The 11296-nt window shown below is 38.8% G+C and overlaps 1 protein-coding gene across 1 annotated transcript in view; it reads right to left on the bottom strand.

Annotated features, from left to right (window-relative positions):
- LOC130719912 (uncharacterized) overlaps window positions 1-11006 on the bottom strand; it is a 20451-nt gene extending 9445 nt beyond the window's left edge. The window contains exons 1-10 of the mRNA XM_057570507.1: window positions 10890-11006; window positions 10528-10795; window positions 10324-10420; window positions 10110-10231; window positions 9927-10011; window positions 9702-9837; window positions 9459-9613; window positions 9274-9391; window positions 8921-9136; window positions 8694-8843 (exon numbers count right to left, since the gene is read on the bottom strand). Coding sequence (XP_057426490.1) covers window positions 8694-8843; window positions 8921-9136; window positions 9274-9391; window positions 9459-9613; window positions 9702-9837; window positions 9927-10011; window positions 10110-10231; window positions 10324-10420; window positions 10528-10795; window positions 10890-10952 — 1410 coding nt within the window. The 5' untranslated portion in view covers window positions 10953-11006. The remainder of the gene's footprint in view (window positions 1-8693; window positions 8844-8920; window positions 9137-9273; window positions 9392-9458; window positions 9614-9701; window positions 9838-9926; window positions 10012-10109; window positions 10232-10323; window positions 10421-10527; window positions 10796-10889) is intronic.
- Between the last annotated feature and the right edge of the window lie 290 nt (window positions 11007-11296).

Here is an 11296-nt window from a genome sequence, read left to right as displayed (position 1 = left end):
AAGACTTATAAAGATGATATCTTAATTGTGCAAATTTATGTTGATGATATTATATTTGGTTCTGCTAATCAATCTCTATGCAAAGAATTTTCTGAGATGATGCAGGCTGAATTTGAGATGAGTATGATGGGAGAATTAAAGTACTTTCTGGGAATACAAGTTGATCAAACACCAGAAGGAACATATATCCATCAGAGCAAGTACACTAAGGAACTTCTGAAGAAGTTCAATATGCTGGAATCTACAGTGGCCAAGACTCCAATGCATCCAACATGCATTCTGGAAAAAGAAGATATAAGTGGTAAAGTATGTCAGAAGCTCTATCGTGGCATGATAGGTTCACTTCTGTACTTAACTGCATCTAGGCCAGACATATTATTTAGTGTTCATTTATGTGCTCGATTCCAATCAGATCCAAGGGAAACCCACTTAACTGCTGTTAAGAGGATCCTAAGGTATCTGAAAGGCACCACTAACCTTGGCTTGATGTATAAGAAAACATCAGAGTATAAGCTTTCAGGTTATTGTGATGCTGATTATGCTGGAGATAGAACAGAGAGAAAAAGTACTTCTGGAAATTGTCAATTTCTGGGAAGCAATCTAGTCTCATGGGCAAGCAAGAGGCAATCAACCATTGCTCTATCAACTGCAGAGGCAGAATATATCTCAGCAGCAATATGCAGCACTCAGATGCTCTGGATGAAACATCAGCTGGAGGATTATCAGATCCTTGAGAGCAATATCCCAATCTATTGTGATAACACTGCTGCAATTTCGTTGAGCAAGAATCCTATCTTGCATTCAAGGGCAAAGCACATTGAGGTAAAGTATCACTTCATTAGAGATTATGTGCAGAAGGGCGTACTTCTTCTGAAGTTTGTTGATACTGACCATCAATGGGCAGATATCTTTACAAAGCCCTTAGCTGAAGATAGATTTAATTTTATTCTGAAAAATCTAAACATGGACTTTTGTCCAGAGTGAAGATAGATCAGAACCTCTGACTATGATACTTCTTGATCAGAAGATGTCTAGTCCAGAAGGTAACTCAATCAGAGTGTGTGTGCCCACTGGTACTGACTCTGAAGCTGAGACAACAACACGTGCGTCAGAATTTCTGATGCATAGTTCCTTGTGCCCGTGTGACAGTCTGTTGTGATTGCGTGTAGATATGCTTATCTCCTGTGTGTGATTGTGTATTTTGCTGTTACTGTCTATCTTTAATTTTCAACCGTTGATCTTAAAGTGCTTTTTGAATCAACAACGGTTATTTGATAAAACCCACTATACACACACGTTCTCTCTCACTTCCGGTTTTCACTCTCGCACTCCCTGCTTTTCAAAACCGCCTCCTTCGTGATTTCTCTCTCGATCTCTTTTCATCCTTCAAACTTCATCTTCTACCTCAAACCTTCAACCTCTTCAAAATGGTGAGACAAACCAGAAGATCTACTGCAGATGCACCTCAGTTCCCTCACATGGTAGTCGGGTTGGCAACGGGTCAACGGGGCTCTGAGAACCCAGCACAAGAACAAGCTCAAGCTCAAGAGGAGATTGTTCCTATTGCAGAACGGGGCTGTGCCGTTCACTGTGTATTTCCTCCTGAGGAACTCCAAGTCCTTGCAGAATGGAGATTCAACCTCGACAACTTGGCTGCAAATGGGTTTGATCTCCGTCCTGAAGTCCAAGCTCAAGGTTGGGGAAACTACTTCAATCGACTTCGAGGACCGGTGTATGAGAAGCTGGTAAAGGAATTCTGGAAGCACGCTGATTGTGATGACACTCAGGTGGTCTCTTACATACTGGGTAGGAAGATCATCATCACGGAGAAGTCATTCGTGAATCTGCTAGGTGCAGAAACTGCTCATGGGTATCGGTTCTCACTGACGGAATCGAAGCTGAAACCCAGAACCAAGGACATCGTCAATAAGGCCCTGTACACCACTTTCAAACCGGGCAAGACGAGCTACAAAGTGATGGACCTTCAACCCAAACTCAGGGTCTGGCACAAGATCCTGCTCAACTGCATCAATCAACGACCAAAGGGCAGTTCTCCAGACTACATCAACTTCAATCAGAAGGCGATGCTGTTCTTCATTCAAGACAAGGAGAAAATCTGCCTTCCCTACTTCCTGTTCTCCTATTTGAAGGAATGCATCCGGAAGTCTCGCACCACCTCCTCCATCAAGTCAGCCATCAAATATATCCCTTTTGGGAGGCTGATCTCAGACTTTCTCATTGAAAGCAACTTGGTGCAAGATTTGATCAATGCTGGTTGCACAGAGGATTTGAGCACAATTGTTAGCGATGTCTTCACTGCCAACTCTCTGAAGAAGATGGGTTTGGTCCAGAAGAAGATTGCTCCTGCTCATGAGGACACATCTTCTGAGATCAGAGGAAGAAGAATGCCTCTGAATGACTACCCTCTGTGGACTCAAGCAGACCATCCTGAAGCCATCAGATGCTATGTTGAAGACCTCAGGGCTCAAGGATTCGAGATTGACCTTGATGATTTCGTCAGCAGACTTCCACCAGCTCCAGAGTTTCCTTCTCCTCCCAAGAAGAAAACCAAGAGGAAGATGGTTCTGGACGAATCCTCAGAGGAATCTGATGTCCCTCTGGTCAAGAAGGCGAAGAGCAAGCCTGATGATGATGATGGTGATGATAGTGAGGATGGTCCTCCAAAGAAGAAGCAGAAGAAAGTCAGAATTGTGGTGAAGCCTACTCGGGTGGAACCAGCTGCTGCAGAGGTCAGAAGGACTGAACCTCCTGCCAGAGTGACTCGATCATCAGCACATACAAGTAAGCCTGCACTTACCTCTGATGATGATTTGAATTTATTTGATGCACTCCCAATTTCTGCCCTACTCCAACACTCTTCAAATCCCCTCACTCCTATTCATGAATCCCAGCCAGCCGCACAAACCACCTCTCCACCACATTCCCCAAGATCTTCATTCTTTCAACCTTCTCCTACTGAAGCACCACTCTGGAATTTGCTTCAGAACCAACCCTCTAGGTCAGAAGATCCAACCTCTCTCCTTACCATTCCATACGACCCATTAACTTCTGAACCCATCATCCCCAACCAACCAGAACCCAAACCAACAGATCCACAACCCAGAACGTCTGATCACTCTGCTCCCAGAGCATCAGCACGTCCTGCTGTCAGAACCACGGATACAGACTCTTCATCAGCCTTCACACCTGTATCCTTCCCCATAAATGTCTTTGACTCTCCTCCCTCCAATACCTCTGAATCACTTAGAAAATTCATGGAGGTTAGGAAAGAGAAGGTATCTGCCTTGGAAGAATATTACCTTACCTGTCCAAGCCCTAGGCAATATCCTGGCCCTAGACCTGAACGTCTAGTTGACCCAGATGAACCTATCTTGGCCAATCCTATCCAAGAGGCAGACCCCTTAGTCCAACAGGCTCACCCTGTCCCTGACCAACAAGAGCCAATTCAACCAGACCCTGAACCTGAACAATCAGTATCTAACCAATCCTCGGTTAGATCACCTCACCCTCTGGTTGAAACTTCAGACCCTCACCGTGGAACCTCTGAACCAAATGCTCCCATAATTAACATTGGTTCTCCACAAGGTACCTCTGAAGCTCATAGCAGCAATCACCCAGCCTCTCCTGCACCCAACCTCTCCATCATTCCCTATACTCACCTTCAACCCACATCTCTCTCTGAGTGCATCAATATTTTCAATCATGAAGCCTCCTTGAGGCTCCGCAATGTGCACGGTCAGACTGACCTCAGTGAGAATGCTGAAAATGTGACTGATGAGTGGAACAATTTGAGCACTTGGCTGGTGGCTCAGTTTCCCGTTATGCTGCAGCTCCTGCATGCAGAGGGAAGTCAGAGCATTGAGGCTGCAAAGCAAAGGTTTGCTAGGAGGGTGGCTCTTCATGAACTCGAACAGAGAACCAAGCTTCTTGAAGCCATTGAAGAAGCCAAGAGACAGAAAGAACAAGAAGAAGAAGCTGCCCGTCAAGCAGCAGCTCAGGCTGAACAAGCCAGACTTGAGGCCGAACGTCTTGAAGCTGAGGCTGAGGCAGAGCGACTTGCACCAGTTCTGTTTACTCCTGCTGCTTCTGCTTCCATTCCAGAACCTCAAGCTGCTCAGAACGTTCCTTCCAGCTCTACTCCGACAAGCTCATCCAGACTCGACATCATGGAACAACGTCTTGACACTCATGAATCCATGCTGATTGAGCTGAAGCACATGATGATGGAACTTCTGCGCCGTACTGCCAAATCTTAGTTTTTTTTTGGATCTCTTCTTTTTCTTCCTTTTCCTTTTTATTTAACGTTGTTTTATTTAAACTCTGCTTATTTACTTACTTTAATTTGTTCATTTGTGATTCTATATGCATATATCTATATATATTTGTGGCACATATGTTTGCAAAACCTGTTTTATTCATAATTGTTCTATGTTTACATCATAATTCTTTCCATCATACATTATTCCCTATATCTAGAATGGAGGATCCTTCCTCATTCTCCTGCATTCTTGGCGCTGCTCCACTCTTTCCTTCTCCAGACGATCCAATGCATACTCTATGTTGCCAAGTTTGATGCTCAGATCATCTTTTTCTAGACTATCTTCTGTCGTCTTGAGTCTCTTTTCCACAGTCTCCTTCTCTTCCAGCAGATTCAGCTCCCGCTGGCAAAGCTCCTGAATCTCTTCCACGAAGCAGAGGAACTCCTTCAGATCTTTCTCCCTCTCTGGACCAAGATCTTCTTCAAGCAGTGTCTTCGTCAGCTCTTGTATGGTCTTTGTACCATCGGGATGCCTAATATTGAGGAACATATCTTCCTCAAACGCCTTCCTTCTGAGCTCTTCTAATGCCATTCTGTATGATGCCATTTTTTTCTGAATATTATTCGAGGTGTGAAGCTTACCTTTCTCTCCAACGTTTTTATAGGCTTCACTTTCTCTCTGAAAGTTAATGCTCTTACAGTTTCTCGAGGTTAAGTACTTGGTAACTGACCCTTCTATTTCCTCACTTGACCGGTGGTAAACGTTCATCCCTTGCATTAACTCTTCTATTTATTATCGCCTCACTCTGATTCTTACATCGTCTTCATTTTCTTTCAACTTAGACCTTCTCTAAGGGGGAGTACCTTGTACTTCAAGCTAAGTTTTTCACACCCCAAGCTTTTTGCTTATGACAAAAAGGGGGAGTAAACCAAGTTTTTGATGTGTAAGATGTGTTAGTGTGACTTATTTTTCTTTTGGAGATTTTAAGAGTTCCACCTTCATGACCATAGATGTGTCACTGGGCAAATACAAGGAATACATTTCACTTCTTCTGAAGTGATTCTAAGTTGACTCTGATACCCAAGACTCTGATACCTTGTCCATGACTCTGATCACTTATGCGCTCTGATTATTCGTTTTTCATCTATGTCATAAGCTTTTCACTCTGAACTCTTATATGATTTAGCTCAGAATCTAGACTTTACTAACGTTTTCATCAAGTATTAGATTCAGGGGGAGCTAAGCTCAGAATCAAGCAGTGACTTGAATTCAGAATGAGCAAGATAAACTATTCACATCAGGATAAGTCTTATTCTATATCTCTAAACTCTGAGTGAATTCAGTTTAATGTTTAAGAATTGTTCATCAAAAATCTTAGTTTTGTCATCATCAAAAAGGGGGAGATTGTAAGATCAAGTTTTGATCTAGTAGTACAACTCTATGTTTTGATGATTACAAGTTAACCTTTTGATATGAACAATTGTGGTACTCTAACGTGTTTTTCTGAGTGTGCTATTTACAGGCTCTGACCCTGACTCAATTTCATACAAATCAGAAGCACTGTGTATAAAGGGTAACCCAAGCAACGCTTTCGCATTCACCATGTTCAGTATGAACAGTGGAAAAGCTTCAGAAGATCTGAAGCTATACAAACTCTGATGAGGACTCAGTCGCTAGAAGCTCTGATGATCCAGAAGTTCTGACAACCAAGAAACACTGAAGGTTCAGATGTTCCGATGGTGTAGAAGACTCTGAAGATCCAGAAGCTGAATAGTGGAAACTCTGAAGTCCAGAAGCAAGAAACTCTGAAGGCCATGTTCTTCCCTCTGAGTTCAGAATCAGAAGATACAATGGTCAGAGGATCTGTGCTTTCCCTCTGACTCTGATCAACCTGCTTCACAAGTTCCAATACGAAGCATTCCTCTGATCAGAAGTCTCCTAGGTTAAAAGGTCAAGTCGCTATCCAAGTACAAAAGCAAGTGTACCTTCCTGACGACCTACCTAACGTTCTCAGCCACAGCAGAAGCTGGATTTTCCAGAACTGCCCTCCAACGGTAGCATTTCCATGCAACGCTCAACCCTAATCCTTGGAGTATATATAGAGGCTGAAGATTGAAAGAAGCGGCTAGAAGAAAAATATACGAGAAGCAACACACGCGCAAGATATTCAAAATATTCTAAGCTTTCTTTCATCTTGTAATTTATTTTAGTTTACACTCAGCTTATTCAGAAGCAAACCCTTGTAAACACCAACCTCAAACAGTTGTTTGATTTTCCTTTAGGAGATCAAGGTTGATCGGATCCTAGAGAAGACTAAGAGAGTGAATCTTAGTGTGAGCTAAGTCAGTGTAATTGTTAGTCACTTGTAGGTTTCAAGTGCAGTTGTAACTCTTACCTGATTAGTGGATTGCCTTCATTCTAAGAAGGAAGAAATCACCTTAACGGGTGGACTGGAGTAGCTTGAGTGATTTATCAAGTGAACCAGGATAAAATCCTTGTGTGCTTTTCTATCTCTATCTTTTGCACTTAGTTCTCGAAAAGATTAACAAATCTTTAAGGTGGTAGTTTTTGTACTGAAAACGTTATTCAAACCCCCCCTTTCTACCGTTTTTCATACCTTCATTGTATACAGTATTTAGAAAATGTGTAAAATAAAATTTATACCGTAGCAGGATTGACAGGTTTGACAAAAATTCTTGGGTTGCTGTGGGGAGATCTCAAACGAAGAGCATACATTTTCGTTGCACGTTAATATCTGCAAGAAGACATAAAAACAATAATCAATATGAGTAGGTAAGTATATATATTAGAACTATGAGAAGTTTGCTAGAAAGGAAAAAAGTTGAACAACAAATATGAAAGACACACAAATCATTTTACTGAAAAAAGGAAACTCATTAAAATGATAAGGAATTCAAATGAAAATATTCTAGGGTCCATTGATACTACTTTTCTAATAAAAGGAGCAGCATACTGATCAAGCTTATCTACTACTCAGATTGACATCCATAATATACAGCACCAATATAGACAAAATTTAATATAGTTTGCCCTTTACAAATAATTCATCCAAACATGTAATCTAAATTTCTTAAATATTGTGGGCACTTTAGATCAATGGCAAGAAAAACATAATGAAAACATATATTGAGGAATGGAAAAAGAAAAATGGAATGATTCTTCAACCACATCTCAACAAACAAATTGAGGAACTAATTATATTAAGGACAATAGTTGCACCCAAAGTCAAGGTAAACATTGTTGCTGAGAATGAACCCTTCTGAAGTTCTACTCTGAGAAGTGCATTATGCAAGGGGGGTCAAAATTTGGTAATATTTCAATTTTATCTTTAAAGTATTTATCATCTCAACATAAATCCTGACTTTATTTATATAAAATTCTGTTTTTTATAGTGTTCCAGTATCAATTGTGAATGAGCATTTCAAACACCGACCGAAATCACTCAACATGTTATTGCCTAGTGGGGAAACTCATAAATGGATAATGAAGTGGGATAGGAAAAGACGTCGACAATGTGTGTTTGGCGATGGATGGTACAAATTTTGCAAAGACAATAGATTCCATGATAGGGACCAATTGAAGTTCTATAATCTTGAAGAGGAAAACACATTTGAAGTCAAAAAATTTCACAGTCGTTAACTGCTGCATCTTTTCAATCACTCTTTATGAGCTATGAACTGGAATATATGAGATGTAGAAAAGTGTGACCTTATTGTTGTATGAATATCTGGATTGTTAATCTCCTAAGTTTAAGAATGATTTCCCCAAAAAAAAAAAATCAGACTTGTAACACATCTGGAATTTTAACCATGTAATTTGGAATATCTATGTTATGATTTCATGAAGGGTACTGAATCCAAACATTTAGTTTTGTTTTGCTCCACAATGAAATTTGTGACCAATCCAAATCCGTTTCCAAAGGACCTTAATCATTAAATTTCAAACTTTGTCTTGTTCAAATATCAAATACAGGTTAATTATAAAGGGGATGATTTGTAATTTCAATATGTGTGTGTATTTCCAAAAGAAGCAAAAGAACAAAAAAAAACAATTCATTACAAACAACATAAGTAGGTTATATAAAAAGAAGCTTCAAATAAACATATGTCTTGGAAGTTACACATTAGAATCCCTGAAATCTAATTATATAATAGATAACACCCAAACACATTAATACTACTCAGAATGGTGACACACTTCATAATACTTAGAGATACAAAATAGAATTTGATATCCATGAAAGAACAACCATAATACTACTCTAAAGATGTTCATTATAGTATCATAATAACAGCTTCAATTTTCATTCTTCACTTGGACCAACCTCTTCTTCCTAGGAGGTTTGGATGTACTTCTATCTTCACTGCCTGGTTTGGAAGCTAGCACACTAACAGCTGAATCTCCAAATGGAGAAATGTCATCAACAGAAACATTTGTGTCAGCAACAGAAGAGAATTGGCTAGCAGAACCAAGAGAACTATCAGTAAACAAAGGTTCTTTGTCATCTGATTCAAAGTTGGATCCATATGGGTCAATAATTAACTGCACAAATAAAACAAATTAAATGTTAATACAATTAAGTGGAAACTACAATCCTGAACTTAAGATATGTATTAAACAGTTTCATTAAAGTATGTCAAGCAGACCTTTGTTGGGGTTTCAATCTTGGTCTTGTCATTGAAAAGATCAATTATGAACTTGTCATCACATGTTTTCTTGACTTTGTATGAATCATCATACTTTGTTCCATGGTCACTTAACTTCTCAACTTTGAAAAGAGCCTCCTTTCCAATAAGTGCCTTTATATCATCAGGGTATTCATCAGAAGCTTTTCCCTGCACAATTTTTATACCAAAATATATCACCAACAATTGCATTTCCAGTTTAATAGTTCATACCTAATAAACTGCAAATAAACTGCAAAAGAGAATTCAAAATATCTAATAAATACACTTCCTACTGATTTAATAACCTTTGAGAACATAACCAACTCTCTGCAGCTTTTCCCAAGCATATTTTGACAATCTGTGTCAAACATGACAAATGTAGCAAGTTCATCTCCATCACAAACCTCAAACTTGAGGCGAAATCTGCACAATCAAATAAAATCTCAATCAACTAACAGAATAAACACATTAAACATTAAACACATCATACCTGGGAGTAAACTCAACAACATGAGTGCAGCAAGAACCACAGTAATAAAGACCATCTTCAATAGTCACAGCTTTGCGGCATTGGCAAGATGCATACCACCACTTCTCACCCTCAATTAATCCACTAATCTTTCCTAGGACTATGAACAAACCCTCCTATATTGGTAGCATTCAAGTAAAACACAATTAATTATACTTGATATAAAATACCAAAACAGCAATGAAACAAAAATTAGTATAATACCTCAGCTGTGTCATGCAACTCCACAATATTCTTCTTAGGATACATGCTAATAAACTCCTCATTGGCAGGCACATTGCGGAATCCACCACCAATTTTACCAATAGGCAAATCAGAATCAAGACCATGTAAGGCAATACTTCAGAATATATGAAAATATAGTTAGGTCATAAATCAATGAGTAATCTAATAGAACATGAATATATTATAAAAGTTCAAACATATTACCCATCACGAAAAACAGAAACTTCAGGAATATCAGCATTCCAAAACAACTTAGTAGCTTGCATAACATTTTGAATAACAACTTCTCCTACATAGGAATATTATGAAATTGGTCAAACTACTAAACCTGCTATCCTAATAAAAGAAGCTATAGACATGTTCTAAAATTTGTTTTGCATATTATACCTCTGTATGTCTTAACTTTGGCAAATTGCACAACAATAACTGCAAGTCGAACTCCATCAGCAGCAAGAAATCCTTTAACCATATCAACGTACTTGCCAAATAAAGACATCTTGATCTTTCCCCTGTCAAAAATAATAAATAACAACTTTCAATATGCTAATCAAATACTTGTAAATGAAAAAAATGAATAGCCAAAAAGATAAAACCAACATACTTGTCATCAGTAATCTCCATTTCAATTCTTCTAGTAACATTTCCAGACTTTGGAAATTGTTGCTCATCAGATACAGCTGTGACCAACCCAATAATATCTACCAAAGAAAACACATAATAAATGTATCAAAATATTGAACAGGTATAGTACTCATTAAATAAAATGTTGGATGTTGTTAAATAAACACAAATAAGACAAACTAACCCATAAGGTAGTCAGACTCCCCCATAGTCATCTTAATTTCAGATGTATCCTTCAATGTTAACCCAAGCATTGGAATGGTATCACACTGGTCAATTTGGACCTTAGTCTTACTATTGAACAAAATTTTGTACTCATGTTCAGCAGCACGATAAGCACCATTGTTGTCCACCAAAACGAAAAATGTAAAAATGTAAACATTTCCTTCAACTATATCCCTCTGGAATTTGCTCATCAAATACTTTTTAATATTTGCCTCTATTTTGCAACCCTGACAAATAATCATGAAGTTCATATAAATACACCAATATCATGAGGATGAAAAGTAAAATCAATGACTACTAAAATAAAGTAAAACAAAATACCTCTGAATCAATCAACACAAGCTGCATAGCATAAGGTTTGGAAGGTTCAGCATTAGGTGCCATCTCCCACTTTCTAATAACTCTAGCTCTGATTTTCCATGCTTGTCGACCAGGGCATAAACTTCGAATGGAGTTCATCTCTGCAAAGACAGAATCAGTAAAAGCACAGTAAGAATACAACACAGCAAGAATCAGGTAGATCAATGAATGAGATAAAATAGAAGAATAGAAGAAAAGGGTTTCAACCAGAAGGATTGGGATATGGGAATGATGAGAATGAGGGTTCACAACAGGGGTATTTATAGCCAAATTTTAAAACTGAACTGACAACAACAGAACACAATACACTGACACAGAAATTAAACAAAATGAATAAAATAAATGAAGATTGGGATTGATACTGACCA

Source organism: Lotus japonicus, chromosome 5, assembly GCF_012489685.1.
Source record: "Lotus japonicus ecotype B-129 chromosome 5, LjGifu_v1.2".
NCBI lineage: Eukaryota > Viridiplantae > Streptophyta > Magnoliopsida > Fabales > Fabaceae > Lotus > Lotus japonicus.
This window is presented reverse-complemented; position numbering and strand designations above follow the sequence as displayed.